At 36.2% G+C, this 22,471-nt stretch overlaps 1 protein-coding gene and 2 long non-coding RNA genes across 3 annotated transcripts; 1 reads left to right on the top strand and 2 right to left on the bottom strand.

Moving 5' to 3' along the window:
• The first annotated feature begins 165 nt into the window (after positions 1 to 165).
• LOC116655051 lies at positions 166 to 2,509 on the top strand. Its single transcript, XR_004310192.2, has 3 exons — positions 166 to 496; positions 589 to 2,190; positions 2,248 to 2,509. It is a non-coding gene; the product is annotated as an uncharacterized LOC116655051 (long non-coding RNA).
• A 3,647-nt stretch (positions 2,510 to 6,156) lies between these two features.
• Positions 6,157 to 7,140, bottom strand: LOC6496693. Its single transcript, XM_032452016.1, has 4 exons — positions 7,104 to 7,140; positions 6,829 to 7,049; positions 6,374 to 6,527; positions 6,157 to 6,314 (listed from the first exon to the last, which is right to left on the bottom strand). Exons 1-4 carry the CDS (start codon positions 7,138 to 7,140, stop codon positions 6,157 to 6,159), a joined length of 570 nt encoding a protein of 189 aa, XP_032307907.1.
• A 6,846-nt stretch (positions 7,141 to 13,986) lies between these two features.
• Positions 13,987 to 17,479, bottom strand: LOC123257584. The gene is made up of 2 exons (XR_006507716.1): positions 16,781 to 17,479; positions 13,987 to 14,334 (listed from the first exon to the last, which is right to left on the bottom strand). It is a non-coding gene; the product is annotated as an uncharacterized LOC123257584 (long non-coding RNA).
• Positions 17,480 to 22,471: the final 4,992 nt, after the last annotated feature.

Genomic DNA, 22,471 nt, shown 5'->3' with positions numbered 1-22,471 from the left:
GGCAATTTCGAACTAACGGGGATTCCAAACCGTTTCTTAACTTGGTCCAATATGTTGTGTCGTTTGATTCTAACATACAAGTTCAATGTTTGAGGATTGATTTTTTCCCCCAGGATCTTACTCGCATCTTCCCAAACACGGTCGTTTCTTTTTTTCAAGTCTCTTGCTTCATTTTGAAAAATATTCACTAAGCAGAGAGCTTCTACGATTTCATTGGGAACTTGTGCAGCAGTTGGTGGCATGGTAGAGGTGCAGAAAACATCGATACCTCGATGTTTTGGAAAAATGAAAAACATCGATGTTTATTTTTGACCATCGATGTTTCGGTACCATCACTTTAAGAAGAAGAAGGAGCAATAAACAAGTGTATAGGTTTGTAATTTGTCACTTATTTTTTATTATATTAATTATAACGTTTAATCCATTTACTTTCAATTATAGGGCATGCGATTGGTTGGCGCTGTGTGTTTTATAAAGATGGATAAGTTCTTAAATCGTAAGTACTTGAAAACTGCACAGATCATAAAAGCTCAACTGCAAGCACATACACGTATACACATCTTATATTTTATATTTTTTAATTTAAAGGTACAACAAAGGAAAACGAAGCTCCGTCTTACAAACGGAAGCGGCAATCCTCCAATGTGTGGCAGCATTTTAATAAACATCAGGACAATGCAACGGCTACCTGTCTTCACTGTGGCAAAATTTTGAAAATGTCGGGAAATACGACAAACCTAAAAAATATTCATCCGAATTATAAAAATTTCGAAACCGATAATGAGTCACCGGGGTTGGATAAGTATGTGCAACGGAATGCAGTTTATCCGCCAGAAAAATAAACTGGACAGATACGTAATGCTCATGATAGCACGCGATGTGCAACCGTTTTCTATAGTTGACGACGAAGGTTTCCGGGATTTAATACACCACCTGGACCCGAAATATAAAATGCCGAGCAGAACTTATTTTAGAGACACAATGTTACCTGAGCTGTACACTAACTTGAGAAAGGACGTTGAATGTGAGCTCGAAGGAGTACAGTATGTGGCCCTTACGACGGATGGAAGGAATTCACGTGCAAATGAAGCATACTTAACAGTAACCTGTCATTTCGTTACGAAAAAATTCGAGCTGGTATCAGTCCTATCAGTCCAGCAGTCCAGCAGTCCTATCGACGGCGGGTCTAGTAACGCCCACCAATCACACAGCAATGAATGAGGCAGATGCTATTCGGTAGAATTTAAATGAGTGGGGCCTTCAAAATAAAGTTATAAGTATTGTTATAGACAACGACCCAACCATGAGAAGGCTTGCGAACATCTGGATATTAAAAATTTTACATGTTTTGCACATTCCATTAACATGCTCGTTCAAGAAATACTCAAAATGGAAATAATTCGACCATTACTGACAAAGTGCAAGACAGTTGTCGCATTCATTAAGAGAAGCTCAACTACAATGGCAAAATTCAAAAACGCACAAAAGGTTACTGACCCCCTTGGCATTATTCAGGAGGTACCCACAAGGTGGAATAGTGCCTTTGAAATGATACAGAGAATTTTGAGTACAAAAGAGGCCCTCTCAGTTGCATTGCTAGAAACTGCAAGGGCTCCTCCGCCTGTCTCTGCTGATGAAATAAATGTGTTAAAAGAACTTTGTTCCTTACTTCGTCCCTTTGTGAAGGCAACCAAATTAATATCGGGCGGAAAGTACCCTACCATGTCGCTAGTTATACCGATGATTGGCGAAATGCAAACACAAGTTTTGTCATTCAAAAATATCTTTAAAAGCCCAGAAGCCATTCTTGCCTTTGACTCTTTGAGTGGTCGTTTTAAAGAGCGTTTTGGGCATTATGAAACACGCACGGTTCCAAGGATTGCCACAATAATAGACCCGCACTTTAAAAAACAAGGTTTTCTTTCGACTTACCATGCAGAGCAAGCTTGTCATGCATTGGAAGAGGAGCTTCAAAGTGCCATAAAAAAGTTGTCACGTGAATAATCCAAATCAGCGTCGCAAACGCCTACGCCACCAAATGATCCAGGTTCTTCAACTTATTTTACTACGCTACTATTGAAGTTAAAAACAAATATAAGTACATCGCGATCAGACGCCATTATACTGCTCAGGCAGCATACAGAGACAGTAAACGAGACTGAAACTTGCGATCCACTAAGTTTCTGGAAGGTAAATTTTTATACTTCATATTGTGATTATTTTTAAATAAATTTATTTTAATTTTAGGAGAGTTCAAAGATCATGGATCCGATTAAGGAAGTGGTGAAAAAATATCTATGCGTGCCTGCAACGTCCTGCGAGTCGGAACGGGCTTTTAGTAAAGCAGGACGAATCATATCCGATCGCCGTACCCGTCTCAAGGCAGACATCGTCGATCAACTAATGTTCATAAATAAAAATTATGAAAACTTTAAGAAATAATATTAGATATTAATTAGTTAATATTAATAAGTTTGATCTCATGAAGTTGTTTTTTGTTTGATAAATTCTGAATATATTTTTCGTTTTTTATTTTTTTAAATTTATATTAAACAATAATTTATATTAAATATAGATGTTTGTTGAAAAAACATCGATGTATTTGAAAAAACATCGATGTATTTTGAAAAACATCGATGTTTCTGCACCTCTATGGCATGACTTTATTTGAATGGTCAAAACAGCTAGAGTGCCATGGCAAACCATAAAATGTGTTCAAATTACAATTAAATTCAAATTCTAAGAACCGCGGGACAGTTACGAAATCAAGGAGATGAGTTACAGCGGTCTTTCTCTCCGCTTCATCTTTCCACTTATTCTCTCTCCGTTCTACACGTCTCCTCCATTCTTTAACTGGACTTCGCTATTGTATTTTCCGTATTTAGTTCCCAAGTAAAAGTCAGTTTAAGTTGATTCACTTTGATTTATATTATTTGTTTTTTATGCGCGCACAACCAGCCTTGTCAGTAGAATAGCCGCTTCACATGTTTTGATGCTGGCCAACATGGCGGCAGCCATGATCGAATTTGAATTTCCCCATTATCTCCCCTTATAGAGGATGCCCCATTTTGCACGGTATATCACGAGAAACCTAATTTTTTGCTTAATCGAATACCGGTCGTTCCATTCAAATCGCTCCCTACGATTCGATGGAATCAATTCTTAAAATTTTCTGAACCCAATTGACCAATACTGGACCCATAACCGCATCACATGTTTTGACGCTGCCCAACACGGAGCCCGCCATGATCGAATTTGAATTTCCCCATTAACTCGCTTTATAGAGGATGCCCCATTTTGCACGGTATATCACGAGAAAGCTAATTTTTTGCTTAATCGAATACCGGTCGTTCCATTCAAATCGCTCCCTACGATTCGATGGAATTAAGTATTCAAATTTGTACATGCTTAACAGGTGCTTAACAGCACAATGTTGTAAAAGCTCAACAGCCACATGTGTTGGCCTATTTTCAACACTGAATGGGCGCCATTCCCCATTTCCATTTAACAGTTGAGACGATGTCGATATACATCAAAAATTGTGTAAGTAATAAGAATACATTATTTAGTATTATACGATCGTATAATACAATCATACGTTTTAATATTTTTCCAGAACGTAGCTTTATACGAATATGTGCCACGTCGTGGTCGCTGCGCCCCGGGAGCCCTACGCGGACGGGCCCCGAGGACAGGCCCCGATAGCGCCCCGCGGACGGGCCCCGGGAGAGCAAGGTGAACGGGCCCCGGGACGTCGGCCACGGCGGGCCCGGAACCCAGCAGCAAGACAATCAGAAACTGGACCAGCAGTCACTGAACAAGCAGCAGTTGAACCAGCCGAAGATGCAGAAAAAGCCTGATCGGCCATTGTAACAATTAAAATAACTTAAAAACTAAAAAGAAAATATATAAAACAAGTTCAAATTAATAATTAACATTTTATTTGTATTTGGGGCGGGCGGGGTTGGAGAGAAGGTTGCGGGCGTGTCAACAGTAGTATTCCGCATACATCAACTACCGTGCATATGGGGGCATCCTCTTAGAGCTTCACAATATTAAAAACTATTTTTGGTGGTCATTTTTGTATGGGCCGTTTACGAGATTGGCCCACTTTTATCCGATTTTCTCCAAAACGTAGGGAGCGATTTTTATGAAACTTTCAGGAATTACCCTCAATATTTTGACCTATTAGCTGCAATATCGGGCTTTTTGGGGCCTCCTCTTATTTCTGAGCTAGGACCCAAAACAGTGTGGGGCCAGTTTTTCAAATGTATTTTAATGGTATTTTAAGGTTGTTGATCCCGCCCAAAGTAAGAAAATACTATAAATTCTTCAATTCATAACAATTCTAAACTTTATTTCAATCAATTTAGTGGCTAAACAGTAAAATAATTGAAAATAAAAAAATTCGTTGCTGTGTTCCGATTCCACCGTTCACAGAATACAAAGCTTTGGCTGCTCTATAACGTAAAAAACCAACTGCGAAAACCTCCACAAAGTCCTGACCTCAACCCCATTGAGCATTTGTGGGATCTCCTTGAGTGAAAAATAAGGAAACATAAAATAACATCGAAAAAATGCTCAAGGATGTCATTTTGGAGGAATGGGGGAAGATAACAGCTGAGGAGACCAAAAATCTTGTAGATTCCATGCCAAGACGCTTAACGGAGGTTTTGAAAAGAAATGGATACCCTACTAGTTATTAAAATACCTAAATTTTAAGTTGAAACAGCTGTACGCAGACTTTTGCGCGTACACTTTTTGTTGAATTATGTTTAAAATTAAAAATGAAATAATAAATATTGTTTCCTAATTCTAAAAAAAATAGGTCGTTGAAGACATTTTATTAAAGTTTATGTAAAAAAAAAAAATTCGTCAATATGTGTAAATTGGGCCGAACTATTTGAGTATAAAGTTCGAATTCAACATTTTTTTGGGGTGTACGCAGAGATATAGCGAAGAATATAGAATAGCGAAATTCATAGAAAGTCTTTAAAAAAACTGTTGAGCCAAGCAGAAAAGGGCGAAGCTGCTTAAAATAAGTTACATATATTATAAATTTGAGTAGCGGCGGCGGGTTATCGGCAGTTTGGGTTTTGTTTACTTCTCCCCCGTTCGCATGCGCTTTGCTGGTATTTTTAACGCATGCGCTTTGGGGAGCGTTTTTGTAGAGCTGCTGCACACTAGCAAATCTTGCATTTGTGTGCGTTCATATTGCTACCCTTCAGTTCCAGTGTTGAGGAGTTCCTTGTGGAACTCTCTATTACCTGCTCACCATACATGAGGAATTCCCCAGTGCTGGTATATGAAATTCGTTAACGAATTTTTGTATGGGATGTCCTATGCATCGGTGACCTGGGGAATTTTCTCCCTAACTGGTTAGGGAATTTCCCCAGGAATTCCTGCAAAGAAATCCTAGGGAAGGTGTTTGGTATTCTTTGCAAAGAACTCGTCAAAGAACTCCTTGGTCATTTTTTGCAAAGAAATCCCAAGGAAGGTCTTTAAGAAATTTAAAAAAAAAATCGTTGGTGAGATCATTTATTGGGATTTTCAGCTTCAAGTTGCTCCCAAACTTTGGCTCTCCTAAAGGCAACAGTTTTCTCCCTTTGGGGAGTGCAGCCTCCACCCTCTCCCACCATACTCTCTCTCTTTCAGTGGAAGGAGCGCCTGGCTTTTGACCATGCCATGGCTCCACCTGCTCTCATTCGGACTTGCGCTCTCCGCCAGTTCACAAGATCGAGTACGTTCAAGTCGTTCCCTTCCGTGGTCCGTTATTTCTTCATTTTTCGGTTTTAAAAGTCAAGATATCCCTTAAAATATCGGTTAAAGATGGTGTTAAATAGTGAGTAATTATTTTAAGTAATTAAATGAAAGTGTAGTCTTTAAAATTACGCGAGTATTTCTGTGTTTGTGTAATTTTGAATTTCTCGAGAAACTCCTGAAGAGGTTCCTTAAGAAAAAAAAGGAAAAATACCCAAATAAATTTTTGAACCCTCCAAATAAATTTAAAACCACGATTATTTTACATTGAATTTAATTTTATTTCCATAATTCCAATTTTAATTTAATTTTTTTCTATTTTTCTAATTATAATTTCATTCATTTCTTAATTATTATTTCAAATTATTTTTATTTTACTATCTAATCATTATTTTCTTAATTTTCTGACTCATTTACAATTTCCTCTTCTATTACACTTATATTATTTTTCTTTTTCTTATATTTTGCTTTATTTTCGGCATTTTTCGCCAGTGCCAAGGCCTGTCGCAGTTGTCTTTCTGGAAGTACCGCCGGATTGACAAGAGAAATCGCCTCTGAAATAACATTTTTGATTAGAATAATTATTTTTTAAAAATTATTTTTTTATTCTTACCTAGTAAAATTGGGAAGAAAGTTTTAAAAGTTTTGAGGCCATCCTTTCCACTAACTCCATCCACGTTGTTGGTGGATATTATATCTCTACTCAGCACCTTCTTGATCGATTTTGAAAGGCTCGTTTCGGAGAGTATTTTCCTCAGCTTCTGGACCTGTAAAAAACACTAAACATTAGAAAACAAGAAAGGAAAGCTAACTTCGGGCGGAGCCGAATCAATTTTGTAATAAAAATGTTGGAAACAGCGGCTAGAACAGCGCTTAAAATTGAGAGACTATTTTGCGTAAAAACATACAGACGGACATGCTTATATCAGGAGGTGATCCTGATCAAGAATATATATACTTAATGGGGTCGAAGATTTCTCCTTCACTGCGTTGCACACTTTTGACCAAAATTATAATACCCTCTGCAAGGGGTATTAAAAACATTTTTTCCAAATATTTAATACTTACGAATATGCCTCTATTCCTAGTTTTTATATCTCCTTCCATTTTAAGGAGCTCCATTGGTGATTGAATTGGGAACTCCCACTCATCCACTTTTGTCGCATCTACCGAATTTTTTATTAATATTTTTATATATGCAGTCTGTGCAGCAACTGCATCCTTAAGTTGCTCCACAGACCGCTGCAGTTGAGCAACCTCATTCCTCAAATCCTCTATGGCATCCATTTCTGTTGAATAGAAATAGTTTTTATTATGTTATTTATAATTTATGTTATACTTACGGGGAACGGCACCATTGTCCTTCATAATTTTCTCCATCTAGGTAAAATAATTATATTTATTGATTTATTATTATAAAAGTTTATTTATATACAATGTATGTATATACGAATGCCAATTTTTTTTGTTTTTTTTTTGTTTGCGAACCATGGTGGGTGAATCTTCGTAAGATATGCAAAGCGCCGTCGCTCAACATATGCCCGATTCGTACTTAAGTACGCCTACGGACTAAACACCTCCTGGCATTAAAAAAAACACTTAAAAATGGAGAAATGGAACTAATACCATATCCCCTTGATATGGTAATGCCACCGCTTTTCTAATCCTATCGGTAACTTTGAATTTTTCTAAATCGGACAATTCTAAACTAACTAAACAAATTCCTAAACTTAATGAATTAACAGGTTCCTCGTAGAAGCTAGTTATATTTAAAAATGTTCTACCTACTATGCAAATTTCACCTGACTCTTTCTCAAAATCTTCAATATGTATTGGGATGTTGCCATCTAAAAAACAATAATTATTTGGACTTCTACTACTAAGACAACATCCCTTTGGTAAAATACTACCTTTCAGGTGAATCCTATCTTCTTCCCATTCCAATTTGCTTCTAATATTTTCCTATTTATTTGCAGAAGAATTTGAGTTGGTTTACGGACAGTTTTTTTTAAATTTGTAAATAATTTTCAAATCCGTAAGATGATTCTGAAATCGGATTACCGATTTGCTTAACAGTATCTCTTACATGCTAATAAATTTAACATATTTTGCGCAATCGCAATATTCGACTCTCTTTGATTATCAAAACAAAGAAGTCGATACGCACAATGCAATAATAAAAAGACGTAATAAACTTTATTTGGTATTGTATCTTTAAGAGCTACAATACCTGTGAATAATAGAAATTGTCTGAACTCGGTACTTTTCCAGTGTGGAAGATCTAGTAACGATCGCGGCTTCCTTGCAAACTCCACAGGTATGTGATTTCGCATTGACAATAAAGCTCCCGAAATCTTTCCAATATTCTCCTTTGAAATCCTATCATTTAATTGGTTTCTATTTAATCTATTTAAAAATTTTCGCATGACACCCATTCGATTAGGTGCATGCCATCTAGCGGAACTTGAGTCACCATTTGAACACCCATCCTTTCAAAAGCGGTACTTTCTGCGACGAAAGTCTTCATCTGTTATCAGTTCAGCACAGGTTGTGGAAAACGTCAAAACAGAATCAACTTTGCGAGCTACCTGGATGCATTTACTGCATCCGTTGCTCGATGTATGTCCAGGAGTACCCGTAACAAATGCTCGTGCAGGAGCATCACAAACGATTGCCCTAAACTCTACTTTCATTTTCTTATTAGAAATGGTGACTCCTTTATTTATAATTTCGGACAACTCAGACGTAAATTTCCCTAAGAACTCTTCGATGTGAATGGGCTTGTTATTGCCCATAAAAACACCAATTGGCAATATTGGGTGGGTTTTGATATTGTTAATTCTTAACAAAATCGGCCACAACTGATTTCGTGAGCTTTAAAATAATGGAAGACCGTCAATATTTACATCAATGCTAAGCACGTCTGGCAAGTTTGGAAATGAATTTAATGAATTTAATTGCTTGGATAACCGAATATGCAAATAAGATCCTCCGCCTATTTCTGCCATATTGGGTTTCTCCAAGCAAGTTGATTTATAAAAAGGCCTCACATTTAAGCTATGAGAATTTAGTATATTCACTAAATCCATAGCACAACTCCTAGTTGGTTTTTGCTTTATAAACCAATTCCTCAATTCAGTATTTAAACTGGAGTCCTCTACACTAGCACTAGGGATATTTGAAAATTCTATTTATTCTATTCTATTTATAATATCCCTATTCTCAGTTTCCCTATTTTCTCCTAAACAATCGTTCCTATTAAAAATATCCCTTTCTTGCCTAATGAGCCTACGCATTTGCCGTTTGCTCAACATATTTTTTTTAAGTTTTTAACTAAATATAAAAAAAAAGGCATCGCATATACATACATTGGTAATTTTTTTTAATTTATTCAATAAATATTTATTTTTATATTATTTATTTATTTATTTTTTATTAGAATAAAAAATGTTTTACATACAAAAATAAAAATGGAAAAATAATTACAAAATTAATTTACGTATAAATTAATAAAATAAAAAATTAGTAATAAATTAATGAATTTTTTTTTTTTTTTTAATATGCTGTGCACACTGATTCTGCTTCACGTTTTAAGACTACTCGGAACCAATGTGCGGTGCATCAAAAGTCTTAAAGTTCAGTTGCATTTGCGCATGTGCATTTATAGCCTTTTCTTTTCCAAGTAGCGCAACAACATTTATTTAAGCAACAATCCTATTTATTTTATCAAACAAGGTTAAGTTAAGTAAATGTACTTTGTACAAATATACTTAGATGAACTTCATATTGAAATAAATAGACAATTTACTTGCCAACCCACACATTACGCAAATGTTACGTTTTCACTATTTAACTTATATGTATATTAATGTAATATTTATTTATGTACTTACCTTTAATATATGTCTTTCCAAAATCCAAAAAAAATTCTTTTGAGTTGTGTGACACACTGAACACTTAAAAAGCAGCCTGATTCGCCTATGCAAAAAAAAAAGAATGCAAGGCATAAACCGATAAATGACCGAAAATGCTAATGATGAAACAAAAGCAATAACAAAATCGAAAATTTTGGCGCGTGCCCACATACATACAGTGCACCGGGTATGCTCGCGTTTAAAAGAATGCACTTTTCACTGGGCCATCAAAATGTATTAACTTATTAATATTTTCTTCTTAAAAAATTGTTTTTAAAAAATTATATTATGTTATATGACATGTGTATATATAATATAAAAATAATTATTTATATAATTCAAATATGTTTTATATGTTAATTAAAACTATATAAAGAATCTTAAAAAATATTTTAAAATGTCTACCACAGTTATATCCCTTCCCATTTTTCTATTCATCTCATATTTAATACATTTTAATTTTTATTTGCATTTAAAGGGTATTTATTGAGCGAAACGATTGAGACATTCCTTATCTCTTATTCTCTATCGGCTTCAGGTCTGGAAACAACAGTTAATTGCCATCGCGCCCGTCTTCCAAACACAAAAATCGTAGGGCCTCCCGAATAATGAGCAAAGGGTTATCTGCCTAAGAACAAAAACAAAACCTCGGAAAAATACTCTCCCTCTCCGCTCACTTACTTTGCTGAGTTTTTTACTTACTCTGCTGAATTTTTTTCTCTCATCGACTGTCTTTGCATTTTCTATTGTTTTTAAAGACGTTGCATCTCACTCTTTTCTCAGTGTGTCCCTCTCTAACGTTGAGGAATATTTTCCTTAGTGATTTTTTGGTACTGCAGGGTAAGCTTTGCCACTTGTCATTTTGTTATTGATTGGAGCGACTGCAAGTTGGGTTAGAGTTGAACCACTAACCATACAACATATAGACTTCTCATTTCATACAACGAAAATGGACGCAAAAATTTCTTGCGACAGGCCCCCGGAGGCCCCAGAGAGAATCTTACTCTCATTCTTACGCTCATTTTTACGCTCATAATCTCATTTAACTTTTTTGGTTGTTCAGTCGCAGAGAGGCGCATCATCAAGAAGGTTCTTCTGCGGTTTAACCTATCTTTATATGTATGCGTGCTCACACATTCACACACACGGTTTCATGTGTGCGTTGGATTTCGTTTTGAAACCAGCTAAAATTTTTGATTTTTGTAACTTTACAGGCATGCTACCCTAAGAAAATGGGAGTTGGGAGTGTGAAAAAATTTTATTATATTTTATATTATATATTTTTATATATCATACTTTTTATACATATTTAGGAATACGATTAGATGGCAGCAGTAAAATGCTTCACATATATATTTACGAAATTACGTATTTATATATTTACGAACAATTAAAAATCATTGTACTTAGATAGAAACAGGGTATCTTTCAGTCGCTTTTATTTAAAACCCAAATTTCACTGTTGTTATTTTCATGGTTCTTGCATACCCTACTGATGCCCACGGAAACAAAAAATCAGCTGTTTTTGTTTATTCTCACTCCACAAAAATCATCTATCAGAAGGGTATGGAACACCATCCGCTGGCAGAACTACAACAACTTAAAAGCAATCGACTGAAATATACCCTGTTTCTACCTTAATATATAAATTTTAATGCATTCGTTGACATATGCATATATATATGTGAAAAACATTTTACAGCTACCACTTAATCGCATTCCATAACAAATATAAAATATAGGTTGAAATATTAATATGTAAAACATATTTTTTTCATCATTAGCGTATAATGTTTATCCCAATTTTCTTAGGGTAGCATGCCTGTAAAGTTACAAAAATCAAAAATTTTAGCTGGTTTCAAAACGAAATCCAACGCACACATGAAACCGTGTGTGTGAATGTGTGAGCACGCATACATATAAAGATCGGTTTAACCGCAGAAGAACCTTCTTGATGATGCGCCTCTCTGCGACTGAACAACCAAAAAAGTTAAATGAGATTATGAGCGTAAAAATGAGCGTAAGAATGAGAGTAAGATTCTCTCTGGGGCCTCCGGGGGCCTGTCGCAAGAAATTTTTGCGTCCATTTTCGTTGTATGAAATGAGAAGTCTATATGTTGTATGGTTAGTGGTTGAACCCTCGAAAATAAAGACTAAAGTTGGATTGAAGTTGAACTCTGGAATTTTAATTCATTTGGCCGCTATTAAAAACTAGTAATAGCACAACAAAAACGTTTAGTGTTTTTCCAAGTGTGTTCCAAGGGTTCATTATACCCTTGCAGAGGGTATTATAATTTTGGTCATAAGTGTGCAACGCAGTGAAGGAGACATCTCCGACCCTATAAAGTATATATATTCTTGATCAGGATCACCTCCTGAGTCGATATAAGCATGTCCGTCTGTCCGTCTGTCTGTCTGTCGGTTTCTACGCAAACTAGTCTCTCAGTTTTGGAGCTATCGAGTTGAAACTTTGCACACATCCTTTTTTTCCTTGCAGGTAGTATATAAGAAAGGATATCAACTTCGGCTCCGCCCGAAGTTAGCTTTCCTTTCTTGTTTAAGTTAGAAAGATGGGACTTGGTACAGATTACTCTTTGGGCAAAATAATTCAATATGCCAAATTTCATAAGGATCGGCCGACTATATACGATCCGCTATATATCTAATAGTATAAGATGCGTGGCGCCACCTAGCGGACAGCGGCTGAACTGCAAGGGTATATCAACTTCGGCTCCGCCCGAAGTTAGCTTTCCTTTCTAGTTTTTTTATTAAAATAATCAATATATTAGTTTGAAATTGGAAAAATTCACGTTTAAAATTTGCTTGAAATTGAAAAGATTTTTTTCGCTGACTTTTTCAGTCAATCGGTCTTTGACTGAGTCTCTCTCTGGCGAGCGTCACTCGAATCTCTCATTGAGCGATGTTCGGTAGACGAGAGTTTCATGATCGGCTCATCGTAATTCGTTCAAAAGAAAACCGAAACAAAGTCTGCTGCTCAGAGAGAAACCGAAACGGCATGCTTTTTTTCGGTTGGTCTTGCGAACAGAGCGTAAGGAAAAAACGGTAAACTGTGATTTGCAAGCTATGGTATATAGCTACATATGTTCGCTTAGGCGGAGGTATATGGACATGCATAAGGTCCACTCGTGTTACATATACATACAATCAGCACAGAAATTATTAGGACACTTAAAAATATTTAGAATGAAAGCCTATATCCGGGAAAGTAAGAAATTTTGGCCAGTATTTTTCATATTTTCTATTAAACATGGGTTTTTTAAACCATATTATTAAATAAAAAAATAATTATTTTCATTATGAACATATATATAAAAAGAAAATCAAAACAACCCAGTCGGGCCTTGCAACTGCCAAATGAACATCCCGCGATAGCAAATGATGCTCGCGGCGCACATCCATCTGCGGAAAACCATCATTCCAATTTACATTGGCGTGGCCGCTTTTTTCATGTATGCCTTCGTTCCGCAAGCGCGTAATGCACGCGGATCGCAGCTTGAGTTCCATTAGGCCCACGCTTCCCGGCTATGGGAAAACGGTATGAACCTTCCACTAGGGAAATTCTGCTTCAAAAAAAATTTCCCCTGCTTTTTGCTTTGTTTTTGATTTTTGTTTTTGCTTTTTCTGCCCATACCCATTGATTTTTTCTCAATAAAAAATGCATTTTTAAAATGTTTCTTTTCATATTTTCAATTAAAAACTAATTAAATATTTATTAAAAGTCAACTTATCTTAAACATCTTAAAGTATTTACACTTAAATCATAATAAAAAATAAAAAAATAGTATAAAAGTTATATAAAAAAAACAAAAAAGTAATTAAAAACTAAAATTAAAATTATAGCTTAAAAATTAAAAGGATTCGGAAGATGAAGATGTCTCCTTATTACTTTTTTGCTTGTAGACTTTGTTTTTCACTCTTTTGATTCCATCTCGCAGGGAGCGTATGAAGTCTTCATAGCCCCTGCCTTCCTTCTTTGTTGATTCTAAATAAAAGGAAACAAAAACAATGAATAATAAATAAAAATAAAACATTACATAAAAACAAAAACAAAAAATACCAACCAAACAAAGCGTTGCATAAATTCGCGTACTTTCTTAAACTAATTTTCCCATACTCCCCATTGTAGTTTAATCTCATAATGAGGTCTCGAGAAAATATTCGTTCCAAATTGGAACCAATGTCCTTATTTAATATGGATTGAAACAGAGGAATCTAAAATAAAGAAAATATATATATTAAGAATAATTTTAAAAAATTAAATAATTCTTACGTATTTTAATAGAAGTATCAATTGCCCGAATATCGTCTTCATTATTTAGAGGCAATATGGGCTGAGGATCGCCCATATTCTTTGAAAATTGATTCATGAATGCAAGAATTTTACTATTCATAGATATGTTTGTTTCTGAAAGAGGTGGAAATTTGATTAATATTTTAATGTACATATATTTAAATCTTACTTACTTTGCATCTCATCCAGTTTCTCTTTAAAAAAAAAATACAAAAAAACATTAAAAATAATTATAAAAGTCAGAATTTAAAATAAACTTACTTTCAAGGCTGTCTACCTTTGCCTGCAAGGATGAGCAGCAGCAATTGGCAGGTGTGTCGCTAAGGGCGAAAATGCGATCCATGGCAGCTGCATATAATAAATAATAATGTCATAAAAGTCATAAAAATATGCCAGGTACTAATACTATTGTAACAGTTAACAGTTAATAAAGAAAACAAATAATGAAAGGGTTATTTGGGTTTGCCAAAAAGGGTTATTTCCGTAATAATACCAGGTAATAAATTAATGTTTCAAATAAGCAGTGCACAGGTACATGCAGGTAGGCGCTTAAAACAGTACAAAAAGGAGTGCAGAGCACCAATATCTATCAGTCTTCATTTTGCGACGAAAGAGTGTACAAGTGTGCTAGTGTCAATCCAGTGTTTTTTTAAAAACAACAAAATGAGTGGATATTCTAAACGAACATTAAGGCGAGTAGCCCAACAATTTGCATTGGAAGCAAGGACGGAGAGTGAGTTATTGGGTGGCGAGAATCAAGGACAAAGTGAGCAAGAACAACTTCTAGAGGAAACTATACAATTTGATACAATTTGAACTATACAATACAAATAGGTCAGAATTAAAGAGTAAATTAGTAAAGTGGTACAGAAGGTGCAATGTAACTAGACATCAGTTAGAAGAATTACTTAAAATTTTAAAATCAGAAAATATTCAGGTGCCTACTTCAGAAAAGGGATTATTATCAGCAGGAAATAAGAAAGCACCTATTAGAACAGTAACTCCAGGCCATTATACCCATATTGGTTTGAAGCCATACCTTGAAGCAGTAGAAGAAAATTTATTGGATGAAAACGAGCTACTATTAGATGTCAATGTTGACGGGCTGCCTCTATTCAAAAGTTCCCAAACGTGTGTTTGGCCAATTTTAGGTTTCTTTAAAAACCTTCAAAACTCCCAAGTATTTATGATAGGGTCATATGCAGGTAACTCAAAGCCGGCAAATGTTAACCAATACCTACATGATTTTGTAGCAGAAATTAAGGAATCCGAGATAAACCCCATTGTGATAGGTACCAAACAGGTAAAAGTAAAAATCAATTCTTTTGTTTGTGATGCCCCGGCACGTGCCTTTATGTGTGGGACACTTGGGACGAATGCCTTGAATGGGTGCATGAAGTGTACTCAGGTAGGGAAAAGGGTTAATCACGTAACAACATTTTCCAAAAGTGTAGGTACATTAATGACCAATGAGGATTTCAGAAACAGGGTTTACCCTGACCACCACTCCCTGATATTTAGAACTTTATCTTTAGAAATTGAGAAATTAGATATTGACATGATCGCGGCTTTTCCATTAGATCCCATGCACCTGCTTGACTTAGGAGTTTGCAAAAAAATTCTTAAGTATATTATTGAAGGTAAAACTCAGGGATTTAGGTTGAGGAAGGAAAATATTTCACAAATATCAGAAAAATTGATTAGTCTCAAAGAATTTATTCCAATGGAATTTGGACGAAAGCCTAGAGCATTAGACGAATTTCCACGATGGAAAGCCATTGAATTGAGGCAATTTGCAGTCTACACTGGACTAGTAATTTTAAAAAACTTCGTTTCAGAGGAGTGCTACACGCATTTTGCTACATTTACCTGTGCGTATCGATTATTATTGGATAAAAAATACGCCTCCCACACACACGTTGCCGGTGAAATGTTGAATCATTTTGTTCAACATTTCACTACTGTTTACCCAGTGGAATCCTTAACTTACAATGTACACAATGTTCTGCATTTAGTAGATTGTATTAAAGAACAAGGTCATTTAACTCATTTTACTGCATATAAGTTTGAGAATTTTTTGCAACAAGTGAAAAAGTGTGTTAGGAAACCAAATAAAATATTAGAGCAGTTGGCTAAAAAATTTACATTGCCAATTCCTTCAGTGCAAAATAGGGTTTTAGGAACCAAAGTAGATAGGTTTGGAAATGTAATTCAATATAATTTTACGAATTACACATTATCCAAAACAATGCCGGACAATGTTTGTTGCCTGAAAAATGGACTACCATTGCAAATTGTTGATTTCGCATTGATAGATGGCAATTGCTACATAAAGGCTCAGCAATTTAAGAATAGAAGAAATTTTTTTACTGTACCAATGGATAGTTCAGCAATAGGGATTCTTTTAGTGGACTCTGAAGTGGACGCCATGATTGAAACTTACTCAGTTTCTGAAATTTGCTTTAAATATGCCTCTCAATGAAAATGGAATTGTTTTAATACCACTAATCCACTCATTATGTGACTAATAGTACACTTACAAATGAATGACAATTACAAATTTGACAAGAAGCTAATTTTTGCTGGTATACATACATATGTATGTACATACATACATACATACATACATATATAAAATCAATGTGACGAGGAATAATAACTTTCCAATGAAGAAACGCCTTTTTAACAATATTTTTAAATTAGTTCTACGCAATAATTATGAATTCGGTTAATACTAGCTACAATATTATATTTAGATGTTAAATATGATTAGTTTAATTAGACAAATACTTACATTTTTTGGGAACACGTGCGTCGTTGAGAAACTTCAGGAAAAATGGGGTGAGTGAGTTGCCACACTTGTAGGATGCAACCGATTTTCCGCGCTTTGACAATTATCGCCCACGCACTGGCAACCCTTTCACTCATTTTCCTTCACTAATTTTCCACTAATTATTGTTAAATAATTTACTTTTATTTTTTTACCTTTTTTTTCCTTTTTTATCCTTCTAATATTTATAGTATGGGGTAAATCCCATCCTTTTAAATTTTTTTTGTTTTATTTTGTAATTTTTATTTTATATAACTTTTATTTGTATGCCACAAATTTAAACAATTTTAAGTAATTACAATTATGCACATTTTTTCACTTTATGTTATTATACGTTACTTAAATTATAACTATTATTCATAAATTTCTTCATGAATAAATTTTTTCTAAGTTAAAAGTCCCACGCAAAAATTTTTCTAAGTCCCTAGAGAGCTGAAATTTTTTCTAAGTCAAGTTTTTTGAGAGGAAAATCTTTGTTGAGAGAACAAATTTCCTCTCTCTACTCGGGGTAGCTGCGCTCACGCTGCGAAAGATGCCAGCCACGCATGCTGCGGAACGAAGGTAGCACCAAAAAGTCCGACTGGGAAGGGCTTGAAATGCGGCAAAAAAATTATTCGTACGAATTCAAAATTATCAGTTCTCTTTGAGAATGCAACGGTATCAACAGTCCTTCAAAATCCCAAAATATCCACTCAAGTGCTTCGCCAAAATATAGAGGAAGCTTCTAACATGAAAATTTCGGCCCAAACTGTCCGCAACTACTTGCACAATGCTGGATTAAGTAGCAGAGTTGCTCGACGCAAACCTTTTATTTCGGAGATCAACAAAAAAAGAGATTGGAGTTTGCAAACTTCATTTGAATAAGCCGTCTTCTTTTTGGGAGAATGTTGTATTTAGCGACGAATCCAAATACAACATTTTTGGACATGATGGCCCTTCCAGAGTATGGAGAAAACCCAATGAAGCCATTAAGGAGAAAAACCTTATACCTACTGTAAAGCATGGAGGAGGGAATGTCATGGTTTGGGGGTGTGTAGCTGGTGGTGTTCATTGATGACAAAATGGACAATGTGATGTGCAAAAAAATTTTGGCTGAAAATTTAATACCCAGCGCTGAAAAACTTGGCCTTGATCCATCAACATTCTTGTTCCAACAAGACAACGATCCGAAACACGCCTCATTTTTAGTGCAGGAATGGCTCATTTACCACTGCAAGCAGCTGAAAACCCCTCCTCAGTCACTAAATCTGGTGAAAATCCCAGAGAACATGTTTGGGATATTCTCGAAAAAAAATAAGGAAGCACAGAATTTCCTCCAAGGAAACTTTAAAAGCTGCTTTGCAGGCTGAAAGGGAAAACATCAGCCCTACTGACACATCAAAATTAATAAATAGCATGGGTCGACGATTACAGGCTGTCATTGATGCCAAAGGAGGACCCACCAAATACTAAAAACTCAATAAATATAAAAAAAAAACAAGTAGTTCCTAATGAAAGAAAAAACTGTCTGAATAATTTTTTTGTTTAGAATTAAGAATTAAAAAATTAAGAAGTTTAAAATTAAAAATTTTTTGTTTAAAATATGTGTTAAGAATCCCTACAAGTATAAAGAAAAAATTATATTTTTGTTACCTTTTTTATTTTTTGAGTTATTAATACAAAAAGTTTAACTTAATGGGTGTCCGAATAATTTCTGTGCTGACTGTATGCGGACATATGCACTTTTCGGCGTACAGCAAAGGCACAGCGGGCGATTCATATTTCGGAGCACTTAGGTTTATGACCGAGACCTTGAATAATGTAAACACCCTTTAAATAAAGTGTACTCTTTAAATACTCTCGGGACAGTGGGTAGTCGATATATATATATGAAATATTAATTGTGCATATTAACCAACCAGCACCCTAAAAATAACTTAAAGCTAATTGTCTCGTGAACTAAAAAAGGTATCAAAATAATTCAAATGCAGATTTTAAGATTTACTTTTCAACTTAATATTTCAATTTCTATTTATTTTCTAAGATTTTTTTTACATTTAATAATAATATTTAAAGAAAAATACAACTAAAAATAGCGTCGCAGCTTATTTCAACCAGCTATTCATAAATGGTTTAAACCTAATTTAAATTACAAAAACCAACAAAATTAATATTTAGTATGGCCCCCCTTATTATCTATAACCATTTTAAGCCCTTTTGGCATTGAATCCACCAATTTTTTTGTTATATCTGGGGTTAATTTTACCCACTCCTCCTCCAAAGCGTTCTTCAGCTCTTTTTTGTTGCTTATCTGGTTATCTGGTTTTCTTATGTTTTGGTACGTTCAAATCAGGTGACTGGGCGGGAGGTTGCATAACGTGGGGGCAATTCCATATTAGCCAGGTCTGCACAATGCCCGACTTATGTTTCGGGTCATGGTAGAATCGGAATTGCTTTTGGATTCCCAGTTTCTCCGCACTTTGCACCGAATTTGTCTTTAAGACGTCGAGGTACAGGGTCTTGTCCACGGTTGATTCTACGAAACGCAGCTTTCCGACTCCCGCTGACGACATACAGGCCCAAACCATGACACTGCCACCGCCATGTTTAACATTGGCTTTTAGGTTTTTATTATGGAGCTCTGTGTTTGGCTTACGCCAGACATAGGTTGCTCCATCAGAGCCAAAAATATTAAATTTGGACTCATCTGCAAATATTACAGACTTCCAAAATGTTTTGTCCTTGTTCATATGGTCTATGGCGAATTTTAATCTTGCCTTCTGGTTTTTTGCACTAATGAAAGGCTTCTTTCGTGCAATTCGACCATTAAACCCCTGGCTATGCAGAACTCGTCGGATGGTTTGGGTGGTAAGACTTGCCCAGCTCTGTCTCTACTTGGGCAGCAACTTTTGGAGCCGAAAGTTTTGGGTTTACCCGGATTTTTCGGACAATATAACGCTCGTTCGTCTCATTAAAAATTTTATTAGGGGCTTTTCCGCCCTTGTCATGCGTTCTGTTCTCTCGTACAAAATGGTAAATAATACTCTGGACTGTAGAGTCACTTAGAGCAACCATATCCGCAATTTTCGTGTGAGAAAGTCCGTTTTTGAAGTGACGGAGCACATCTTCACTCTTCTCTAAAGAGGATCGGGGTCCCAATTTGATTTAAATTATATATTTCGAAAAAAAGGCACATAGTTGATCAAATCCAACACAATTAGTCAGTAAATAACAAATGTAAGCCGATGTAACAAAAAAAAAAGTTTTTGGAAAAACAATGATCATGGCAGTGCTGAAAATGAACTGGTTGAAATAAGCTGCGGCGGTATTTTCAGGGGTATTTTTTCTTTAAATATTATTAATAAATGTAAAAAAAAATTTTAAAAACTAAATAGAAACATATATTTGTTGTTGAAAAGTAAAACTAAAAATCTGCATTCGAATTATCTTACTACCTCATATAGTTTACAGATATACTGATTCAAATTTTTTTCAAGGGGCTGGTCGAAATAAGCTGCGACCCACTATATGCAGAATCTTAAGATGTGGGTCGCAGCTTATTTCAATATATTTGAATTTAAAGGCAAGCGACCAAATGTTACGTCGAAGTTTCCGATGTCAGCGTAAATTTTGGCAAGTTGTGTTGAAATAGGATTTCTCCTGTCCACTTTCTGAATATGTCTGCAACTCGTCCAAAAAAGCCGAGAACAGCGGCTTCTCTTCAGATGAGGATGCGGTTGCGGTGGACTGGTGAAGCAAACATCTCTTCATGCACAGGAGTCTCGAGCGCTATAAAGCGATAATAAGTATGAAATGTTTTTTGGATTTTAGTTTAGTACAAGTATTAGTTTTTGACGAAGACAATTTTGATAAGTTTCTTAAAACTACAACATAAACAAAACAGGACCCAAATTTCAAACATTCTACGACATACAGCTTACTTCTTTCAACTCATATGAACGAAATGCTGTTTTTTATACCCTTGCAGAGGGTATTATAATTTTGGTCAAAAGTGTGCAACGCAGGGAAGGAGACATCTTCGACCCTATAAAGTATATATATTCTTGATCAGGATCACCTCCTGAGTCGATATAAGCATGTCCGTCTGTCTGTCTGTCCGTCTCAGTTTTAGAGCTATCGAGTTCAAACTTTGGACACCCTTCTTTTTCTTGCAGGTAGTACAAAAATCGGAACGGCCGGGATCGGTCGACTATATCCTATAGCTGTCATAGAACGATCGGAATTGGCATAACTTTGGTGTTTTTTAAGTTAGAAAGATGGGACTTGGTACAGATTCCATTTTGGGCAAAATAATCTTATTTGCCAAACAACTGCAAGGGAATATCAACTTCGATATTCCTTCGATATCAATTTTGTCTCTCTTATCTCTGTAGCTATTCTCGCATTTCAATTTTAGTTCCACCCATACTACGAAGAACTCACTATAAACTAAATCTTTATCTTGTAGCTTTAGGGTTGCCTGACATGTGTCATTAAAAGCGTCAATGTATGTACTTCTCGATCCAATCCCAATCGGCCTCTACACATATATTACACTGCGTTGCCAGAAAATCCAATAATTTCTTTAGCATTAAATACGTTGAATTCCACCTCGTAGCAACGTCGAGCGATGGTATGTTTTTTTAATTCTCAATTAAGACACGTCTGCATAGATTTGTTAAATATTATGCATATATAATACATTTTTATAACTTATAACTTACCTATGAATATGTTTCAGTGCGCAGCGATTTACATAATGTGCGACAGGCACTTATTTTATCGGCGATCTCCTTTGTTTTGTTCACATCAAATACGCACAGTTGCGCACAGAGTGTGTGTGACCACAAATATATTATCTGCGACACCTCAAACGGAGCAAGAGAAACGCCAGGCTCGAGACCTATAAGGTTCAACCCAGCGACGCTGCACACCCAAAGGTTCGCGCAAGGAATAAGGATGGAAGACCCGATCGGAGACGCGGAAGACGGTGCGCAACATGTAATGCTGGCGGTGGAGCAGGCATGCCGAGCTAGCATGAAGCTCAGCAGAAACCATTCCCGACACCATGAACCGGTCCTATGGTGGTCGGCGGAGATTGCCGAGGCGAAACGGGAATGCCTCCGAGCTCGAAGGCTTCACCAAAGAGCCAGGGGAAGACCGGACTTCGAGCCCAAACGGCAGGAGTTCGCCGACAAGAGGAGAGCTCTAAAAACCCTTATAAAGGAGGCAAAAAAACGGTGTTTCCTGGAGATGTGCGACGCCGCTGAACAGGACCCGTGGGGAACGGCATACCGGTGGTCAAGAAGGCCAAGCAAGCCAAGCCTTTACCACCACGAGAACCCCAAACGATGGAGAATATAGTAGAGCACCTCTTCCCAACGCTAAACTACGATGCGCAGGTCGCAGAGAGCGAGACGGCGATGCCAGTCCCGTTCCAAGAGGTAACCATCCAGGAGATCGTGGAGGTCACGGCCGCGATGAAGAGCGGCAAAGCTCCAGGTCCTGATGGAGTCCCGGATATTGTAATCAAGCTGGCCATGGCAACGTGCCCGGCTGCTTTTGCTAAAGTTTTCAGCAATTGCATAAGAGAGGGCGTCTTCCCCAGGAGGTGGAAAGTGCAAAGCCTCGTGCTCCTCTCCAAGCCGGGCAAGCCGCCGGAGGTTCCGTCGTCAT

This window comes from Drosophila ananassae, chromosome XR (genome assembly GCF_017639315.1).
Source record: "Drosophila ananassae strain 14024-0371.13 chromosome XR, ASM1763931v2, whole genome shotgun sequence".
NCBI lineage: Eukaryota > Metazoa > Arthropoda > Insecta > Diptera > Drosophilidae > Drosophila > Drosophila ananassae.
This window is presented reverse-complemented; position numbering and strand designations above follow the sequence as displayed.